The 22,849-nt window shown below is 37.8% G+C and overlaps 1 protein-coding gene across 2 annotated transcripts; it reads left to right on the forward strand.

The window, feature by feature from the left end:
* Positions 1-428: 428 nt before the first annotated feature.
* Positions 429-13,680, forward strand: rbbp6 (retinoblastoma binding protein 6). Of its 2 annotated transcripts, none has more exons than XM_059558355.1 (17): positions 429-1,456; positions 1,855-1,954; positions 2,838-2,871; positions 4,905-4,946; positions 6,041-6,129; positions 6,206-6,302; positions 6,458-6,600; positions 6,736-6,908; positions 6,981-7,084; positions 7,181-7,536; positions 7,637-7,706; positions 7,867-7,927; positions 8,010-8,064; positions 8,151-8,528; positions 9,493-9,612; positions 9,709-11,577; positions 11,667-13,680. In XM_059558355.1, exons 1-17 carry the CDS (start codon positions 1,291-1,293, stop codon positions 13,123-13,125), a joined length of 5,316 nt encoding a protein of 1,771 aa, XP_059414338.1. In that variant the 5' UTR covers positions 429-1,290; the 3' UTR covers positions 13,126-13,680. The 2 variants fall into 2 exon arrangements, with proteins under 2 accessions (XP_059414338.1, XP_059414339.1); XM_059558356.1 differs by having other exon boundaries at positions 6,461-6,600.
* Positions 13,681-22,849: the final 9,169 nt, after the last annotated feature.

Below are 22,849 nucleotides of genomic sequence, written 5' to 3' on the forward strand. Positions count from 1 at the left end.
TATCATACAGCTATTGCACATTACCCGATAAAATATATCACAATTATTGCACATTATAAAGGCACACTCACAGAAAAAGGGTACAAAAGCGGTCACTGGGGCAGTATCTTTTCAAAAGGAACACTTTTGCACCTTTTAGGTACTAATATGTACACTTTATGTACTAAAGTTCCTTTAAGTTACCAATATGGGCTGTTTAGGTACAAAGGTCGTGCCTTTTGAAAAGGAACTGCCCCAGTGACAGCTTTTGTACATTTTTTCTGAGAGTCCAGGAATAATTTACGATACCGTTCAGTCTTACAGTCTTTAATGTAATGAAAAAAAAATTCTCAACAAAAATTGTATTAGCAACTTTACATTCTTGCATATACAATCCATGTTGACCTCCCGCAATCGGTAGCATCTGCGCATGCGTACTTGTGGCTCCTCCTTCTCTGCCCCTGCGCTTCCAGCGGAAACCCCTTGAGTGCGTCGTGGGGACTTTGGGCTGTTTTCGCAACCGAATGTACGTTAGTCAGTACGTTGAGAGTATTTAAATATCTACGCGTTCGTCAGCGTTGAGGACGGAACGACTGGATTACCGCGGCAGTATTTTGATAAAAGGAGAATCGTTTTGCTTGCTGATTTTGAATTAGCGTTTTGTAATGGGTTTGCTTTAGTCTTTTGTTTTTGTGTGTGTGATGGACGCCATTTTAGGTGGATCACACTAGCTGCTAGCCACATTGTGTTTCAGGCCTTGCTTCAGACGACGTCGGTTGTGTTTTGTTGAATTTTGGACTGCACCGAACAAACATTCCGGAGGGACTTTGACGTGGACACTGGGGCGACGTATCTGACAGGACTCTACACGTTCACCCGTACGGACACTGTTTGAACTGTATTTCTTAATCGGAGTTACGGACAGCTCACGGCTAACCGCCATACGGTCCTGGGACATTGAGAAACAGCAGGGGCTTTTCTGGCTTCTGCCGGTAAATTTCCGTGGACTGAAAGTCATTTGCGTTATTAAGATTGCGTGTTACACCTGATCACAGTCTCTTTGAACACTTGATATTTTCAATTCGCAGTTATTCACGTGAGGCAAACTCCACACGACCTCCTTAGTGGTGGTGACTCTTGAATTAAAACGAGTGTTGAGATGAACAAACATGGCTATTATTTTTAAACTGTTAAGCTGTTAAACTGACACTGAGTAAGGTTGATCGCTGGGAGAAGAGCCCACGCGGTCGCGCGCATTGTAGTTGAGTTTGGTTTTGTGTGGTGGTGTCTGACCACGACGATTGTTTAAACATGTCTTGTGTCCATTACAAGTTTTCTTCTAAACTCAACTACGACACGGTCACCTTCGATGGCCTTCACATCACGCTCAGTGATTTGAAACGCCAGATCATGGGGCGAGAAAAGCTGAAGGCCGCCGATTGCGACCTGCAGATCACCAACGCGCAGACTAAAGAAGGTAAGCTGGACATAGAGGTGGTTTATACAACATTTTAAAGGTGCTTTGAGTAAACTGAAACTGAAGAGTTAACGTGGCCTGAAATAGTATTTATATCGGTATTGGGGAAAGGTGTTTATCAAGTTCGAAGCCGATGTTTGCTAACTAATGTGAAGGCTAAATCCCGACATCCTCCGTTGTTGTCATTGTACTAACGCTACTCAAACTTCGATTTTGTTTTGCTAAGTCACTAATATTATGACCGTTATAAAATTTGAGAATGCTACTTAAATTTACTTTTTTTTGTATGTACGTGTTAACTGCGTGTGGTAGCGTTTCCTGTCCTTGCATATCGAGGACATGAACGGAAAATGTGTCACGTTGATTTATGTTCTTGTCATTCTTGCCTGTGTTTGCAGAATACACTGACGATGGAGCCCTCATTCCCAAAAACTCGTCTGTTATCATTAGACGAATCCCTATTGGAGGGCTGAAGTCGACAAGCAAAACATATGTCCTGTGAGTACATGAATACTTTAACTCACTGTGGACATCTGCTGTGTGTTCATATTTAATTTTTAAGTATTTACAGATACTTTCGGTCTGATAAAACAACCCTATAACAAAAATGGTCATTTACTTGTCCAAAAATTATTTTTTAATTGTAAGATGTTTTTACGGTTTGTTAATCGGCAAGTATGTTGCCGCCTTCTGAAGTTGTCACTTCTTATTTGCTCTTTTGCATGTTCAAGCTTAATGTGCCGTTATTGGACATGAGCTGTGAGAAACAAAGATATTGAGTCTAGAGCTGCACGATTGACAAATAATAACTGTCAGTTATTTCCTTGAAATTGTAATTGCGATTATTAATTATGATTATCACAATTTACATTGAATGATGTTTACCATTGTTTGATGCAACTGCATGACTTTTAATTGGATGATTAGTTGCCGCTTTGATTGAGTATGTAATTGTGGCACCCATAATTGTAATTGCGATTAGAAATTTGAATAATTCTGCTGCCCTATTTGAGTCAAACCAGTCACATCCTGTTTATTTTCGTTTTATGTAAAAGAGAATAGAGCAGTTGTCAGTGTTACTAATTTTCCCAACTACTTTTGAGTTCACTATAAAAAAAAACATTAAATGGTGATTGTTCAGTTGACAAATGACAATTTATTTGAACTATTAGTTAAATGTCATGTTGTAAAAGGGGTAACTGTAGCCTAATTGTTATGATTTTTATGAAAAGAAAAACATCTGTACATTTAGAGTCCTAGCAGAGACTAATTGCCATGTTCAAATTGTAATGCAACTCCTTTTGATGTCATCAGTCTCTGAGGGGAAAATATAATTTTAATTTAGAAGTTAACCTCTTTTTTTGTTGTTGTTTATTTGCAGCAATCGATCTGAACCAAGTGGATCTTCAAAAGCAGTATGTAAAAACACCTCACTTCCTAGTCCCATTACACACATTTTCAAACTCCTCAGCAGTTGCTTTGTCTTGAAATCATTTAGGGAACTTTCCTCATGCTCCTCAATGTTGTCTTTAAAACCTGTTTGAAGATGACAAAGTTTGTAGAGCTGAATGTTTATATTGTGTGATTCGCTAAAGCTGTTGCATTGATTTTCATGTTTTTATACAATTTCCAGTGTGTACAGAAGTCTGTGCGCATGCTAGTACACTGTTTCACATTGAATAAGTTCTCCACGTATATGGATTCTGATGTACAGTGTAGTGTAAGATCATATTGATCTTTATAATTTTTTGAACATGGCCAATGTTCAGTTTGTTTGTCCTTAAAGTGACACATCTGTAAAAAGCTGTCTGGTTTTTTATTTATTTTTTAATAAAAAATACATTGTGTTATTTATAAATTTCACCTTGTATAATACAGCATCAGTGTCTGACTACTCATGTTTTCTCAATTGCTATTATGAGGAACAATAGATTAATTTAGTTGTGTGAATGTATGAGTGTGTGTTTTTATTTTTTTAGTAAGTGTTTTACCTAAAACATAATGGCAAATTGCCTTGGACTAACTGAACATGTGAATTGTTTATTTATTTTTTTGTCTTTGTTCAATGCGTGTTTAGGAATTGGCTATTGGCATTAAATAGATAATCAAATAAAGCTTGGCTCTCATCCAGTTTTAATGAAATTTTCCTGCTCTAGTTAAAACCGTATTTAAGATTGAGTTATGTTAATTCATATTCTATTAAGTATACTGATTTTTTTAATTATTTTTTTCCTTTATAAGAGTTAATTGTTTAAATTGTGTCTCAGCCTAAATAGGTGTTGATTACTACAAATATACAGTTCCCTTAGTATTTGATGAGAGAATAGGAATTCTAAATTCTTGTATGGTGTTCTCTTATACTGTTTGTTGTAGCTTATTTTGTTATTTCACAAAAGCTATAGGCAAATGAAAGAACATGGACCGCTTTGCATGAAATCTATGACCAACTGTCAACACAATAGTGTAGCTGTATACAATACAATTTTCTTATTTTTGTCTTGTAGTGAGATTTTGTATTTTATTGGTAAATGGTAAAAAGTCTATATCAGTGATTTCTTGGCACAGCGTTTTTAATTAGAGATCATAGTTTTAGCTAATATTTGTGTCATTCTGGCATGGTGAATTACTCTCGAAGTTGTCTTTTGTTCCAAAAAAACTCAACTTTCATTGTACTTTAATGCCCAACATCAATCTGCCTTTTCCTATTTTGATCGTGTGACTTTTTGTACTTTTTATCCATATTTGATGTTTTATTTCAAATGTTTGCAATACAGCTACTGGGATCGCAGATATGTGACTACTAAACATATACAATGCCATAATGCCTTGTTTAATTATATATTCATATTTGTGATAGCATTTGTAGTTTGCTTGTCTCCCATGTACTTGTGTGATGCTGAGACCCAAACTACTTATAAAAGCAGTGCCCCATTATGAGGCACATTTTGTAGGACAATTTTTTCATATCTTGCATATTTCATATCCTATATGGTCTGTTGTATTATAGTTATATTTTCTACATGAACAAATTGCATTTTTTATGATTTACTGCAAGGTTTACAATAAAACATCAGTATTTAATTCGCTCACATCTTTAAGGCCCTGTGTGTTCACTCACCATAAGTTGTTTTTCTAACCCTTTCTTAGATTAAAAGTATTTTATGCTACTCCCCACAATGAATCAAAGCTAAGAAATATCCATTAATTGGTAGTGTCCTTAAGCTAAAATATGTAAACCTCTTATATACAGCCTGGAGTTTACATTTTTAAACACAAAATTTAATGTGTGTTTAATAAGAATTGGTTTTAAATATACCAATTGATTTGTGTTTGTATAGTGTTTATGTTGAAGACTTATTTGTCCAGTTTCTTTCTGTTGGGCATGGAGTTGTGCCTTGTCATAGTGGTGAAATCCCTCCTTGTTTTAATGTTTTTTTTTCAATGACAGATTGATGATTCATCATCCATTTCACTGGCCCTGCTTTCAAAGGTATTTTAAAACTCTGCAACTACTTGATGAACTTCACTCTACTGTTTCTAAATTCATTCCATAATGTAGCCACAAGTGAGCAATATTTTGTCAAATTTTGTGGTTGGTCACATACAGCTTATGTGTTTATGTATGCAGAGAACATTGTGAAATTATGTAATACTCGTGTGAAATTGAATGTTTTCATTAGACAATCTTGTTTATCAATCATAATATTGATCATTTAGCATTTTCTTTATGCTGCATATTTGTAATTACATTCATTTTTTAAATGTAAAACTAATAATAAGAATTGTTGCTGATATGTGAGTTTTTTGTGCTAATTGTATAATTAAGTTGAAACTTGTGTGAAAGCCTTGTCCTGTAAAGAGATAGCTCATGGTCTTTTATCAGTGTGGAGTTGGAGTACCGTTTAAACCTCTTGCCCACATGATGTTAATCGCAAGTGTTGTAGAGAGAGAGAAATATATACATTTTTTTCAACACCGAAAAATGAAGCACTCTGGAATCCTGTTTTGTGATCAAACCTGCGGATCACGCATAATTGTTTTCCAGCTGTTTTTAAATTAATTTTATTTGTGGACTTCATGTCATGTCAAAATACTTCACATTATAGTGTAATTTTGTTACAATTGAAAATTTTCAGGTTGATACTCAAAATACAGGAGATTGTGTGCATTTATTAGTATGAATTCATCTGTATCCATCTGGCACATGCCCAAAAAAGAGGCACATTGCAATAAGATGTATCAAATGGAAGAAAAAAAAAATCTCTCAAAACATGGGCAATGCATGTGGGTAATTGGAATTAAGTCTTGCACATATGATGGTTTGTCTTTTGATTATGAATTTTATATTTCTGCTCCTATATTTCTCGCTCTTGCTTTGGGTAATTTAAAAAGTGTGTTGCCCCTTTGTTTCTCATATTAAGGCCAGAGGTGGTACTCATACTTCATTTTGTAGTATTTATTTTAAATATCTCACACTGAAGGCAAGAAGCTGCCTCTTACAGGACAAGGTTTCTAAATTGTTGGGTTCAAGTGAACATTCCAACATTGATTTTATTTGTGAAAACATTATTGCCTTTTAAACAGACAGCCAATCTTGCTGAAACAAATGCATCAGAGGAAGACAAAATTAAAGCAATGATGTCTCAGTCCAACCATGACTATGACCCAATTCAGTAAGTGTGCAATTCAAGACTTTTTTTTTTGTCTTTATTACTGTTGGCATCAATTCTAACACACTCTATTCATTAGTTATGCAAAGAAGCTTGTTGGTCCACCTCCCCCAAACTACACATGCTTTCGTTGTGGAAAAACTGGACATTATATCCGAAATTGTCCAACAAATGGGGTAATTGGGGTTTCATTACCATAGCTGCATTAACATGACAATTGTTTTGAACTTTGTGATGCTTGCTACAGGTTTGCTGGTGTAAATGTTTTTACTATTAGTATGCTCCTTTAGTCTGAGAAGAAATTTAATCTTGAATATCAACTGTGCGTTAGCAGGATCGAAGTTTTGAAGCTCCTCAGCGGATAAAGAAAAGCACAGGAATTCCTCGGAGTTTCATGGTTGAGGTTGATGATCCAAACAGAAAGGGAGTCATGTTGACCAACAGTGGAATGTATGCCATTCCTACTATTGATGCGTGAGTATACTTGGCCTATTTGTAAGTGATTGTTTTGCAGAGACATATTTTCATTTTTGCAGTTTTACAAAATCACGATAGGCAGTGACCTCAACTTGTCAATTTTACTGACACCATTTTGCTTTCTGTGTTAAGTGAGGCTTATGCCATAGGGAAGAAAGAGAAGCCACCATTTTTGCCCCAAAATCAGTCTTCATCCTCGGAGGAAGAAGATCCAGTACCTGACGAGCTACTTTGTTTGATCTGCAAGGATCTTATGACAGATGCTGTTGTTATCCCCTGCTGTGGAAATAGCTACTGTGATGAGTGTACGTTTCTGTACAAACAAATAAAGGTGACATGTTTTTGACCTTTGAAAGCTTACAGTCTTTTGCCCGCAGGTATCCGAACGTGTTTGCTGGAGTCTGATGAACATGTTTGCCCAACCTGCAAACAATCAGATGTATCTCCTGATGCTTTGATTGCAAACAAATTCTTGCGCCAAGTAAGAAATCCCTATCCTAATTTTTGTGTTAAACACCAGTCTTCACCTCAGAGTTAATGGTAGAACATTAAGACAGCCTATTCTTTCCAACCCCAGGCAGTCAATAATTTTAAAAATGAAACTGGATATACCAAGAGGATTCGAAAAGCTGCAGTTTCTGCACAAGGAGCCCAAACACAGGCTCCTGCCCAGCGGCCACCTATGAGACTGGCAACCTCACGCCAGCAGGACCCTCTGCTGGCCCATGTTCCAAGCTCAGCAGCTGATAGCACCCCTCCTCAAAGCACACCTGCTGCCCCTTTATCTCCTGTTAGCACTAAACAGCCCTCCAGCACCCCACCTTCTTCTAGCAGCTCCACTGTAAACAGCAGCAGTGCAATAGTGGTGACAAACTATAGCCCTGTGGTGAATTCTCCTCAACACTCTACTAAGCAGGATGACCCTCCATTGAAGTAAGTAATTTTCTAGCATTTCTAGAACTTAAAAGGATCTACTGGCTGTGTAAAACATTAGGTACCGTCTTATGGAGTTAATGCCATTGTCCTCCTCCAGAGAACCAGAGGTCCCAGCATCTACTGTTGCGCCTTCATCAGACACCTCTGTCCCGACTCCTATTCCAAAGGTATTACTCATTTTATAGTATGCTAAATATTTACTAATATAAGAGGATAACACAAACTAGTAAAGCAATATCACATGAACAAGAGTAGTTAAGATAAAAAAATATTGATGCTTCCATGAGTACAATTTTGTAACCCCACTCCCACTCATTTGTTGCCTAGGGATACCATGTCCCAGTAATTGGGAAGCCGAATATGCCTCAGCACCACATGCACAGATCAGGTAAGATACTATCATCACAATTTCAGGTGTCCTTTTCTGTATACTTGGCCAATCTTAATATTTAAGTTTTTTATTTTTTTAGGACCGCAAAGGACTAGTGGACCAAGGCCAACTGGAGGCCGTCCTGCATGGGATCCGTAAGTATCCAGAAATGCATTCTTAAAAGATTGAAGTTTAATCCAAAAGAGACGGATATTTCACTCCAGTCTATTTGTCCTATCAGGTCCTCAAGTAGAGGGAGACCCCCTATTGAAAGACCGCCAAGAACACAGCCGCCTCCAGTACAAAACCTTCCTCCTGTAGTCCCTCCAGTGTATGTGCCTCCTGCTCTTTTCCCTCCTCCACCACCACACCCTATGCCTCAACCCCCTGGTGGTGTACCACCACAGCAGTATCCCATACAGTATCCTCCAGGACAGCAGCCTCCCCCTCCCTACAACATTCCACCACCTGTATTTCCACCTGTCCCGCCAAATGTGACGGCTCCATGGGTGCCTCCTGGTCCACAGCCACCTATAGTCAACCCTATCTCTAATATGCCAACAGCACCTTTTCTATCCAAGGAGGAGTTTTACCGTCAGCAGCGTAGACTGAAGGAAGAGTAAGTAGTTTTAGCCTGTATATTAAAAAAGATATATTTATTAACATGGTTGGTTTACCTGACTGTTAAAGGTACCATAGAATGCATTGATACAATGTTTTAAACTGTTCTCTGATATCTGCATAGGTAAGGGCAAAAAATTTCCAGAAACAGTTTTACAAGTCCATTTACAACCCTAGGATTTGTCCCTAGAATGAAATGGCCTGTTTTTACCTTATTTGGAAGGGTCATGGATAATAATGATGAGCTCTGGTCTGATTGGCCGGTTTGCACAGTGCAGCTCAATGTTAAACCTCTGCTCTAATTGGCTGTTTCACAGTGCGGCTTATTTCAGTAGTTCACACAGCATGAAGGAAACACAGGGAAAATATATATTTCAATACACTCTCTCGCAGTTATATAGTTGGGTAATTATACTTCACAAAACCTGCAGAACTTATAATTCGGCTGGCATAGAACATGGGTGGGTATATGCAAATGTTTGGGGCGTAACTATTAGTGATCCCAAATGTAATGTCACAGTTGGTGTTACGTTCTGATTCGCATATTTTTCAAGTGATCTTTTGCATGCACAAGATTTACATAAGAAAGTGGAAACAATGGTGTTTGATGCTCAGGGTACGTCATTTCCATGTACACAACTGTTATTATTCAACTATGCCAAGTTAAATTTCTATTCTATGGCACCTTTAATATATAGTGATTTTCATTATTTGTGTTTTTGAGTGCTACCTTTATAGGTAAAGGTAGGTAAAAATTGATAGCCTAAATGCACGACTGTAGGTCGCTTTGGATAAAAGCGTCTGCTAAATGCATAAATTTAATTTTATTTACCTTTAAATTCAACCTAAAAAATGTGTGGAGTGTCATTATTCTTCCCCCTCAATCATAATCATGTATGTAATAATGAATTAACAAATTTTAACTGCAAAGTTTTATTTCCTTTTTTGTCTTTGATAAATAGTTCCCAATGTCGATTCGTTACCAGGGAGAAGTCCAAACTTGAGGAATTTACCAATGACTTTGCCAAAGAGCTTTTGGAGTACAGAAAGATCCAGAAGGAGAGAAGGCGATCCTACTCTAGGTTAGGAAAATTGACAGATGTCCATCACCAAGATGTAATTTTTGATGGAAAACATTTGGCTTCAACTAAGTTGCCTCAATTACCTTTCTTTTGCAGATCAAAATCTCCTTACAGGGATTCCTCCTATAGTGGCTCATCATATTCTTATTCAAAATCCCGCTCTCGGTCCAAATCACCACGCTCTTACTCTCGGTCAGTATCCCGATCTCGGTCAAGATCCCGTTCACGCTCTCGTTCCAGATCACGTTCCTACTCTCGCTCACCATATTCTCGCAGGGGCCGTGGTCGAAGCCGTAGCTATCGATCTAGGTCACGCACTCCAACTTACCATCGCTCCCACAGTAAATCACCATCATATAGGAGTCGGGAGATGAGTGGAATGGGAAGTGGAATCTATCGTTCCCGCTCCAGATCCCCTCTATATAGGAATCACAGTCCCGGCAAGAAAATCCCACCTCCTTCTCAAATCGAGGGGGATCGTAAATATGCAGGAAGGTACAGAGAGCTCCCTCCTTATGATGCTAAGGCTTATTATGGCCGCAACATAGACCAGAGTGATCCCTATGAGAGAGAGCGATATCGAGAGTGGGAAAGAGAGTACAGGGAATGGTACGATAAATACTTCAAGAGCTACGACAACCCACCAGGAAGTCAAATGCGAGGCCATGGTCCAGGCAACAGAGACCCCTATAGCCCTGAGCGTTTTGCTCCTCCCCGACCAAGAGAAAACTCCCCCTACAGCAGGGGACGTCGAGAGGATTATCCGCCGCCACCTCAGAGCCATGGTGTCCCACCGAGAAGCAGAGCTGCCATGACATACCAAGAGAAGTGTGCTGAGAAGTATGGCCATCTTCACATCAACTCCACTGGAGCAGGGAGAGTACTTAACAAAGAGTCTTTGAAACCTCTCAAGGACCGAGAACCCAGTGGCAGCACTGCTGCAGACCCCAAGTCTGTGAAGCATAAAAAGCATCGCAAAAAGAAGAGAGAAGATAGTGACCTCTTCAGCCACTCTGATTCTATGGATGAATCCAGGAAAGACAATCGTAAAGAGGACTCCATGCTGATGAATTCAAGTCGTGATGATGCCACACCTGTCAGGGATGAGCCCATGGATAGCGCTGCAGTGTCTTACAAGACTACCCCTGTAAAGGAAAAGAAAGAGAAGACCAAAAGCAAAACTGACAAAGTTAAACGAAAGTCTGACAACAGTGGGCAAAAGAAGGAAGAATCAGGAAAGATGTCAAAACCTGCTAGAGAGAAAGAATCTGATGCACCACGAGATAAAGTGCTATCCACTGAACCAGCCATTAAGAGAGTCAAAGACGAACCAATCCACAAATCTGAGCCAATCAAACCTCAATCCTCTGAGTCCAAACTCATGCTCCCACGCAAGTTGATGCAGTCTAGGCCCATCAAACACCAGGAGCTGAAGCCCATCAAAGATGAGGTCAAAAGCAAGAAAGAATTGGTGAAAGACTCTGCAAAGCAAGACAAAGGTCCTGTCAAAGAAGGCAAGGTCCCTAAAAAAGAGCCAGAGAAACCTGTGAAAACTGAGGAGAAGATGCCTGTTAAGACAGTTGATACTAAACAGGATAAGAAGAAACGTAAAGACGACAAGCCACCTGCGAAAGACCTAGATATTTTTCCAGTAAAAGTAGCAAAAATGGAAGCTGACATGGCTAAAAGCTCTCCAAAACCTAAAACCAGACTGGAGAGCGAAAGGCCAGTTGAAAAGGAGAAAGTAGCTATTCCGTCTCTAATGGATATTAAGCCAGAGCCTATAAGAAAGATTAAAATCAACAGGGAAATTGGCAAGAGAATATCTAGCACTGATCAGCCAATTTCAGATGAGGACTCTGCTCATGCCACGGGAAAAGGCAGACTTGACAAGTCTAGAGGAAAATTGAGGAGGAAGGTTCATGCTTCCGATGAATCAGGGTCCATATTGGTTGATTACACCAGGTGAGATGATTTAAATATTAAAATACATGGCAACTTTTATTTTGTTTAATCTGTACCATCAACGTATTCAATTTTGTTGTGTTTGGCAGCACCAGTTCTACAGGTGGAAGCCCCATCAAGAAGCATGAGGATAAGCTTGACCTAAAGAAGACTGTGGTGAAGACCCTGGAGGAATATACCAATGACAGCACCACCCCGGCTGAGGATGAAATTGTCATGATCCAAGTGCCCCGTTCTAAATGGGAAAAGGAAGACTATGAATCTGAGGATGATGATTCTAAGGTTACCGTCAGAACCGGCAACATCAACACATCTAGCGCTGCTCCTTCAGAGGAGAACACTGCAGTGAAATCAGCTGACAAGGAGTCTCCACATGCTGACAAAGCTTTGCCTGTCTCCAAAGAGGCAGAAGTCAAACCTGCCAAAGACTCCACATCAGGTGATAAGGAGAAAGATACTGACAGAGAGCAAGAACGAGACAAAGGGAAAGAAAGAGACCACTGCAGCACTGTAGATTGTGAGGTAACTGATAAAAGGAAGCCTAGTGTACCTAACCAGGAAAAAGAGTGTGTACAAGAGAAGGGCAGTGACCATGGAAGTGAACGAAGCTCTTCTTCGCAGTCCTCCAGAGATAGGCAAGCTGACAGGTCTGAGACAATCTCTAGAAAACCAGCAGGAAGGGAGACAACTGCAGGTGTCATCAGTAGGAAAGCAGACCATAGAGATGATGCAAGAGACCACTCGGGCACAAGATCAAAAGATGAGAGGAATCCAATCAGGAGGAGAGTATCACCCTCCCCACCCTCAAGAGTAAAGGACTTGCACACAGACTCTGGAAGAAAAACTCTTGAAGCTCCTAAGGAGTCCCAAAGTCCAAGTATGAATAAGAGAGCATCATCGCAGCATGCACCAGAGCCAAAACAAACCGGGCCAGAGGACCACAAAGGAGACTGGCCATGCAGCAAGGAGCGCCAGAGTTCTAGGCATTCTGACGTACGTCCCGCAAAGGACCGGGAACACAGGACTCCTCATAGAGCTTTGAATCCAGAGGCTAGAACTGATGCAGAAAAAGGTGGTGCACATGGCGACCACAACAAAATCCCATCTGCACGCTCCACAAGACTGTCCTCAGATTTAGCACGGGAAACAGATGAGGCTGCGTTTGTCCCCGACTACAGCGAAAGCGACAGCGAGACCTCAGACACTGAGAGCAAAATGGAGCAGAGAGGGCAAGAGAGGGACAGCAGTGGCAGCCAGAGTCCGAGCCCTTCTGGAAGCCACGGACACAGCAGCAGCCCCAGCTCTCCCGGCAGTCAGGACAGCAAAAAGAAGAAAAAGGACAAAAAGGAGAAGAAGGAAAAGAAGAAACACAAGAAGCACAAAAAACACAAAAAGCATAAGAAACATACTAGTAATGAGTCTGAATCAGAGCTCAAAGTACAGAAACACAAACATAAGAAAAAGAAGTCTAAAAAGAGCAAAGACAAAGATGATAAGGAAAAAGATGAGAGTGAGAGAGATGAACACAAGACAAAAGTAACTGTTTAATTCATTTTAGGTTTAACCATTGGTTTAATTTACTCATCTTTAAGAAGCATTTAAAAATAAAAAATATTGTTCTGCACTAAAGTTTGAGTACTGTTAAGATTTCAATGTTTGCTATTTCTCAGCTACTTTAATGAAAAAGGTTATTTTATTTTGGGTTCTGAATTTTCATGAATGTTTTTGGTTCTCATTTAAAATTCTTGCGGATTGTCATGACATCATGGTTTTGCATTAAGGCCACCATAGAGGAAGCACTTTAGAAATGTGAATGTGATTTGCAAGAGTTGCAAAAGCCCTTTTGTACCTCATTTTCCTGTACGTTTAAGTTGTAGAGAAACATATTATTATGACAGTACGAAAATATTGTTACAGAGGTAACACGAGTGGTGTCCAGCCAATGGGGCACACAGATTTACAAAGTGTTTGTTTTTGCACTGTGAATATTTCCTCTACTCTTTCATTTTATTCTAATTCACTTTCATAAGAGTAATTTAAATTATCTTCTGAAATGGAATTGAATATGTTTTGAGGGTAATAAATTTTTGCAAGAAATATGAATGGTGTCTCATTTTGTTTATTTTCATTCCTTGGTAATAAATATTACATAGGAATCATAGATGATTGTTCATAGTATTTTAAAATAGTTATTTATTGTAGATGTATTTCACGAGTACCAACTATTACATTTTTGTATTACAAGCTTAATATTATTTGTCCGATATTTACTTGTAATATTGGCTGAGATGTTCTTTTTCTCAATGGCGCCACACCCTTATGATTCCCATATCCTGTTAAAAATTTATTAAATCAAATTTGTTTATTCTTGCATGTTTAAAATTAATGGCTATACATCTGAAATACTTTTTAATTCCCTGGGCCAGTTAACTTCTATTATTAGTGTCTTACTGTCATGGGCACATGGGCTTTTATTTTATAGGAGAATCTGGAGTTAGAACAGTTTTTTTTGTGATTATAATTATGTGTTTGTTTACTTATCACTTTTTTTAAAAAGTTAATAGAAAACAGTTCAGAATTACACTACAAAAAAAAAAAAAAAACTTATCTTTTTCATGACTCCAGTGATGATGTGGTTCTTTTTGTGGTTTTCCTTTCTGTATTTGAGGGAATTGCCATAAATCTCATATTTCCCAATGTCTAATCTTTTCTCATAATTTTTTTCATAAAATTTGTACATAAGTGGTATTTGTATGTGTGTATATATATATATATATATATACACATAGTAAAATATATATATATATATATATATTTTACTATTTAAAATAACTGCTTTATTTTAAAATGTAGTTTATTCCTGAGATCAAAACTGAATTTTCAGCATCATTATTCAAGTCTTCAGTGTCACATGATCCAGAAATCCTTCTAATATGCCGATTTACTGATTATCAGATTTACTCAAGAGTTGAGTAATTTATTTTGTTCGGGATTCTTTGATGAATATAAAGATCTAAAGAGTAGATTTTATCTGAAATAAAAAGCTATTGTAAACTTATACACTAATCCATTCAAAAGATTATACATAATCCATTTTTTGGGGGGGGGGGGGGGGGGGGGTTATAGAATTTTTTATTTAGCAAGGAATGCTCAAAACTGGTTTGATCAAAAGTGATGATAAAGACATTTATAATGTCACAATTTCTATTTCAGATGAATGCTGTTCTTCTGAACTCTGTTCATCAAAGAAACCTGAAAAAATTCTACTCACCTGTTTTCAACAAATTATTTTTGAGCAGCAAATCAGAGTATAAGAATGATTTCTTAAGAATCATGTGCCTGGAATAATGATGCTAAAACTATAGCTTTGAAATCACAGGAATAAAGTACGTTTTAAAATATTTTCAAATATAAAAAAAATATTTTTAATAGTAAAAATATTTCAAAATGTTACTGTTCTTGGATTTTGGATCAAATAAATGCAGGCTTGGTGAGTAGAAGATAATTGTTTAAAAACAAAAAATCTTACAGTTAAAAAACGTTTGACTGGTAGTGTACATTAGCATATTTAAAGTTTAAAGTTAAAGATATGAATATTAATTAGGTGAGTCTGAGATGATTATTTGACAGTGATTTTACAATTATTGTTTGTATGAAGGCTAAATAAATAAAAAATTATGTGGTTTTAAATGAGGTGTCATAGACTGGGCAAATTCATTTTTCATAAGTTTGTATGCACAGACATGGGTGTTCTTGGCAGTTTTTACGAGGCTTTTTTTAATAGTGTTCATATAGATATCTGAATTATATCGTATCGACCGAAATTAAAAAATATATCGTGATATACATTTTGGCCATATATCGTCCAGCCCTAATCACAACACTACTGATTTTTTTCTCACCCTCCAAATTAAACTCATCAATCCTGTTTTTATTATCATTATCATTTCAAAAATTGAAACATTCAGAACAGGATTAGAATAGACTTCAATTCTAAATAAGACAGAAATATTTTTTTCCCACAACAGCAACGTGTTTACAACAGCAAAACCACCATACCCTGTAAACTCAATAATAATAATAATATAATTCAGTTTCTAATTACAGATTAAGAGGTGCAAAGAAAAAAAAACTTTTAATCTTAAAATGGTATTGTCTGCTCAGTGATTCTTTTTCGAAATATGGCATTTGCTGCTGGATTGATACACGTCTCAGAAAGGGGCACAGCCCTATTACAAACCGTGTTTCATGTGCTCCTTTTATGTTTGGAGCACATGCCCCTCCAAAGGTCTCTGCGTGGCCCTGCTTCGATCATTTTAAATAAAAAAATAAATAAATAAATAAATATAAAATGTGACAAAATATTAAACTATTTGTTTAACCATTGCAAGCAGAAAAACGTTATTACTAAATTGTATAGATTTCTTAAATTAAACACATTCCTCAACCTGATATTTATGCAAAATACCCTTTGAACTGAGAACACAGTGGTTGTGATTCCTCTGTCAGCCACTTGAGGATGGCAGACATCTTATATAAAAATAATAATAAAAAACACCTGCAGTTGGATTCCTGTAGTCTAGGGTTTTATTTAGGGTTATTGCATGATTTAATATAGACCTAGGCCTGTCTGAAATGTAGGGATGTAAAATGGTAAAATGTAGTTTGTGTAAGGCTTGTCTAGAAAAGTCCGTTCCCACTGGATTCATAATTGTAAACCCATACAATAAATACATTTAAGAATGAACCTGATACCTTATCGTTCGTTCCTTGTCGGTGCAGGACTCGCTCCGATTTTATGCTACAGGCCTAACCACAAGAAAGCGTTAGGTTATTCATATTCACCCCGAGAAAAGGTGGCCACACCACGGAAGCAGCATTTTGTTGAGAAAAAGTTCAGAGCGCAGAGTCAAGTATTCAAGTTTTAGTAACATTATCACCCTAAAATGCACATTTAATCACATTTGCCCTCCTCATTGGGCAAATATAAAGGGCAAAAGGTACGTTCGGTTTCAGCCAAATTGATGAAACAAAGATGGTGCTTTACGTTGACAATAACAAACAAGCCATATTGATGTCATTGATTTATTATTTCATTACTGATTCTTCTTTGATGCCTGAGCTCTCTTTTCAGGTCAGTTGAAGATCATTTTATAACTGACCCAATGTATTTCCTAAAGAATTACAACTTTTTAAATGCAAAAGACAAAAACATTTTGCATGGATTTGAGCCACGTACCTAATGCTCATAAAATAAATAAATAATAATAATCTGCCTCATTATTTTGTTTAATGAAACAAATTAAACATAAAAATCCACAAAAATCCATCAGTTGATATTGAGCTGAAAAGAGAGCGTTCTTTTGGTGAGTTGGCACAGTGTTAAAGGGTTAGTTCACCCAAATAGCAAAATTATGTAATTAATAACTTACCCTCATGTTGTTCCAAACCCGTAAGACCTCCGTTTATCTTTGGAACACAGTTTAAGATATTTTAGATTTAGTCCGAGAGCTCTCAGTCCCTCCATTGAAGCTGTGTGAACGGTCTACTGTCCATGTCCAGAAAGTTAAGAAAAACATCATCAAAGTAGTCCATGTGACATCAGAGGGTCAGTTAGAATATTTTGAAGCGTCGAAAATACATTTTGGTCCAAAAATAGCAAAAACGACGACTTTATTCAGCATTGTCTTCTCTTCCGTGTCTGTTGTGTGAGAAAGTTCAAAACAAAGCAGTCTGGATATCCGGTTCGCGAACGAATCATTCAGTTCACCAAATCGAACTGAATCGTTTTAAACGGTTTGCATCTCTAATACGCATTAATCCACAAATGACTTAAACTGTTAACTTTTTTAATGTAGCTGACACTCCCTCTGAGTTCAAACAAACCAATAACCCGGAGTAATTCATGTACTCAAACAGTACACTGACTGAACTGCTGTGAAGAGAGAACTGAAGATGAACACCGAGAACACCGTGAAATAACCCTTTAATGTTAATGTCCTGTGTGTATCCTCACAAGAGGGTTTGGCCCCTCATGCTGTTCCTTCCAGTTTCCTCCAGTCTTCCCCTGCCGCCATGTCTGGCACTGCTTTCGGTGTGCTGAGTGTGCTAGTCTGCTAAATCCTGCTGCCATTCACTGCGCTCTGGGAGTCCTTTCTGCTGGATGCCAGGTAAGGGCAAACACATGGCCCTCTTACATACATACACATTCTGAGGGAAAGAAGGTTGGGATTGGATATGGGCCAATCACTCTTTTTGCATAAGAGTATTATAAATACAGGTAGTACAGATAATACGGTGTGAGATGCTAGAATACAGGGAAACTTTTCCCATTTACCAAATGGTGCAGTTGATGTGTTTCTGTTTGTTCTTGAATGTACCGGATCTGGCATTATGGTGAATTAAATGAGTATTTCCTTTTTTTTCCTTTTTTTTTTTTTTGCTGTGCCAGAGGTATACTGGCCTATATATATACAGTACAGACCAAAAGTTTGGACACACCTTCTCATTCAAAGAGTTTTCTTTATTTTCATGACTATGTCACACTGAAGGCATCAAGGGCTATTTGACCAAGAAGGAGAGTGATGGGGTGCTGCGCCAGATGACCTGGCCTCCACAGTCACCGGACCTGAACCCAATCGAGATGGTTTAGGGGTGAGCTGGACCGCAGACTGAAGGCAAAAGGGCCAACAAGTGCTAAGCATCTCTCTGCGAACTCCTTCAAGACTGTTAGAAGACCATTTCAGGTGACTACCTCTTGAAGCTCATCAAGAGAATGCCAAGAGTGTGCAAAGCAGTAATCAAAGCAAAAGGTGGCTACTTTGAAGAACCTAGAATATGACATATTTTCAGTTGTTTCACACTTTTTTGTTATGTATATAATTCCATATATAATTCCACATGTGTTACCATATTTTTCGGATTATAAGTCGCACCTGAGTATAAGTCACAATAGTCCAAAAATACGTCATGATGAGGAAAACATATATAAGTCGCATTTATTTAGAACCAAGAGAAAACATTACCGTCTACAGCTGTGAGAGGGCGCTCTATGTCTTCAGTGTATAGACTGCAGGAGAACTGAGCAGCATAGAGCGCCCTCTCGCGGCTGTAGACGGTAGTGTTTTCTCTTGGTTCTAAATAAATGCGACTTACAGTCCAGTGCGACTTATATTTGTTTTTTTTTCCTCATTTCTCACTGTTCAAGAGTGTGGTGATGCTTATTTGTTGTGTCTGGTCTTCAGCATGTGAATGTGAATGTGTGAGTATGTTTTTAAAGGTGGATGTTTCTGTTTTCCATTACTTTCTTGTCAGGAAATCTCAGGTGAATATGTGTTTTTGCATGTATTTCCAAGACAGTCTCATCTTTGAAGACTGAACACTTTGAGGTTGCTCGTGGGGAGGTGTTGCTTTGCTTTACATTGCCATTGCACATTGTCATGTGTCAGCACTGCTACACTACCAAAGTCGATCTGTATTGCGCATGACTATGCCAGAACATCCTCTGGCAAACATGTAGGTTCACAAGAGCTGCTGACTAACATGACTCACAATATAGCAGCTTCTTTAATGAGTGTGTCTGGTCTGGCTGTAGAGCTCTGCAGGGCTCTCCACTCACCTGGCACAGACACACAGATTCAGTGCCAGCAGCATTATGGTAGCCTCCATATGTTTGGCCTGTCAGACACGTAAATTATTCCACATACTGGCAGTAACTCTGTCTTTATCACTTTTTTAATCTATCCCTCACAAAAGCGAAAAAATTTTTTTTTCTTAAATCCAGTAACCAATATCTACTTTTAATGTAATACAGGTAATTATTACCCAACAAAACATGAAAACTGTCTATGAATTGGGAAAATGTATTCTGTATTTGGCACAGGAAAGCCTTACATGTATTATACTGTCCTCCCTTCATGTATTATCTTTACGAAGTTTTTACGAACCTGCAGTTTCTTTAACGACCACTAGATGTCACCATAACCATAACAATAATAACTTGGACACATACTGTGAAACCTGTACAGAACATGTATTGTGGCAGTAAGTGTGCAAATCCCCTTGAAGGTAAGATTTGTGTTATTCTAGTCAATAATCCTTGCATAAGTCCTTATGCAAGCAGTCAAGAACACCTGTAATTGGGCTCACTTTCCAAACAGAACATGACTGAATGGTAATATGTTGTGTTGTGTCAAATTGTTTTTTAATTTTTTGTTAAATTTATTGTGTAACCTTTTATTTATGTAAACATTAAAACCAGAATGCCAGAGGGTTACTGTAAATGCATGTGCCCACTGGGCACCATTTTTCTGATGCCACTGGGGTGGCGGTTGTGCAATGGCTTGGGCCCGTCATTGCAGCTTGCAGCTATATTTTCTCATTGTTTTCTCTTCCCGTCTTTCTAAATCAAGATGAGATCCAACAGAGGGGAAGATTATCTCATACAAAGATATTGTTTGGTTTCAAAAGTCCTGAAATCACAATCATATGGTCTATTATCATTTTTTTTTTTTTTTTCAAAAATTGACATCACTATGTACTATTATTATATGTAAAACAACTCTGTAAAGAATACCCCTTTTTTATGTTCCACAGGATAGACAACAGCATACAGGTTTGGAACTACATTTTTTGATGGACTATCCCTTATCTACCAGCAAAATCTACCAGCTCATAGTGTGGCAAATGTAGCTAACAATGCAGAGAATGAACTCTTCTGCCTGATGTGTGTTAACACAGGACACAGAGTTTGAATGGTGCATCACAAAGATTTCTAAATCATTTATCACAAATTGCAATTTGATATTCTTTACTGTTTCCACTATAGAATGGCATGAAAATAGGTTGACTGCTTAGACTCAGCTTGACTGTTGATGTGGAACTAAATCAGTGCTGGACGGCGGTATTGTCTTCTGTGCATAAGTTCATTCCAGGTCACAAAGCACTATTATGTGAGTGGTTGCATTAGTTTTATTTGAGCTTCTGCTGCTGCTGGCTGTTTCTCAGTCTGTATCTGTGGCTACAACAGTGGCTGCAGTGGTGAGAGGCACTGATTGCATCTCCTGTATGCCACCGCTGCTGCCTGGCTCCCACTTTGACCAGAGCTGTGCACAGAATTTCAATGAGCTTTGTGAAGGAACGAGACGTTGTCTGCCTCACCGTTTGTGTCTGGTTGGTTTCATAGCTGGTTCTGATGTAGAGCAGATTATGCAAGCTTAACGTTCCACTAGTTTATTTTATTTTATTTTGCACACTCTTAGAAAAAAAGGTACAAAAGCTCTCACTGGTATGGTAACTTTTCAAAAGGTACAAATATGTTCCTTTAATGTGCTTTCATGCACCCTTTAGGGGTAAATAAGGTACCGCCCCAGTGACAGCTCTTGTACCTGTTTTTAGAGAGTGCAAGGCAAACAGTGATGGGAACTGTGATTGAAGGGACAGGCATCCCTTAGATGAATTTAACAGAACCTGATGGGAATATGTTTCTGTCATATATCTTACCTTAAATGCAACAGAAAGTAAAAAGTTTTATGTTTTAAGACAATTTAAATGTTTTAAGAACTACATTGTTTTACCCGAATGCATAAGAACATTCTGAATGCATAAGATCAGTCTGAAATAAATAAATAAATATATATATCAAAAGGGTAAGATTTTTTTTTATAGTTTTGAAAGAATGTTCTTATACTCACCAAGGCTGCATTTATTTGATCAAAAATATAGCAAAAATGCTAATATTGTGAAATAGTTGTACAATTTAAAAAGTTAATATACCGTATATTCTAATATTCTGATGGTAATATAATCTAAAATGCAATTCAGTCCTGTGATGGTAAAGCTGAATTTACAGCATCATTACTCCAGTCTTCAGTGTCACATGATCCTTCAGATGCTGCTCAAGAAACATTTCTTATCATTATCAATGAGGAAAACACTTGTGCTGCTGAATATTTCTATAATTCTTTTTAGTAGAAAGATAAACAGCATTTATTTGAAATAGAAATCTTTTGCGACATTATACATGTCTTTACTGTCACTTTTGATCAATTTTATTTGTACTTACTGAATAATATTCCTTAACTTTAATTTAGGTAGTAATTTAATTCAAGTATTCCAGTTATGAAAACCATGTTGAAAATGAAATTTGTAAAAAAAAAAATAGAAAAAAATAAATAAAATCATTTTATCACATATTGTTTATATATATATTTTTTAATATTAAATAATAATTATATAATTTTTTATTTATCATTATTTATAATATTATATAATTTTTTAACATATCTAAAATAAAGGGACTTTATTTTCATTGTACCATTGTGCAAAACAACAACAAAAATACTCAAATATTCACATAAAACAACAACATACCAATAAATATAAATATAAAAATGTCAATATTGATTAAGATTAAGAGAGCAAAATGTTAGTTTTATGGAAGTTGACTTCCATTCTCAAGCACATCTTTTGATTGCAGACTGATGCCCATCAGTTAATTTGCTCAGCAGCTCTGATTGTCTTTAGATACACCAGGTTGGGACATAAGTGTTGGGGAAAAGCAGAGTGTCAGAGCTATTAGCTGGCTGCATAACAGTGTCTATGTGTGTTTACACAATGGAGGTCTCATATCCTCTCACCCTGAAGCAGATGGAGCTAGTACAGGCACAAGTGTATCCGGTCGCAAGGTATCCAGTGCATGTGTGACGCAGTGTAGTGTAGTGGCAAACGACCCAGCTGATTTAGCTGTTAACAAAGGCAAGCATTCAGATGAATTAGGCTCCATTCCAAGAAGAGGTTGGGTGATGGGGGAGTTTGGCACAGCTGATAAATATTCATTGAGGCATCAAGGCATTTCTGCAGCATTCTTACTCTCTCACGCCAGGTTTCTTTCTCTGTCTGCAGCTCCTTTCATTCGCCCTCTTTCATTTTGATTTGCATGCGTGATGCCACCTGCACTGAGAGGCTGAGAGAATCGAATAGGAAAAAGAAGATGGTGCCCCCTGGTGTTCCCCTGTTTTCTCTCCCTCTCACGGTTGGTCTCCTTATATTCCCCAGGTACTCCAAGGATGGGGAATCTAGGTTTGTCACGTGACCCTTTCCTTCACATGACTCTGTGGATTGCTGCTCGGCACCACGTGTGATGTGTGAATCAAAAAGAGGAGAGAAAGGCGAGTAATAATAAAGGGGGAAAACCTGCTATTTCCCTGCCTGTCCCCCATTGCCTGTCATCAGGCAGGTAGTTTAAGTGTAAGAGTCAGTGTGTGTATGCGTG

This window comes from Carassius carassius, chromosome 9, assembly GCF_963082965.1.
Source record: "Carassius carassius chromosome 9, fCarCar2.1, whole genome shotgun sequence".
NCBI lineage: Eukaryota > Metazoa > Chordata > Actinopteri > Cypriniformes > Cyprinidae > Carassius > Carassius carassius.

What these genes read in the sequence shown, in the direction of transcription:
- rbbp6 (XM_059558355.1), top strand. Translation starts at nt 1,291, where the DNA reads ATGTCTTGTGTCCATTACAAGTTTTCTTCTAAACTCAACTACGACACG. An exon ending in CATGACTATGACCCAATTCA is followed by an intron (nt 6,130 to 6,205) that starts GTAAGTGTGCAA and finishes TCTATTCATTAG; the next exon opens with TTATGCAAAGAAGCTTGTTG. An exon ending in TCCCGACTCCTATTCCAAAG is followed by an intron (nt 7,707 to 7,866) that starts GTATTACTCATT and finishes TTTGTTGCCTAG; the next exon opens with GGATACCATGTCCCAGTAAT.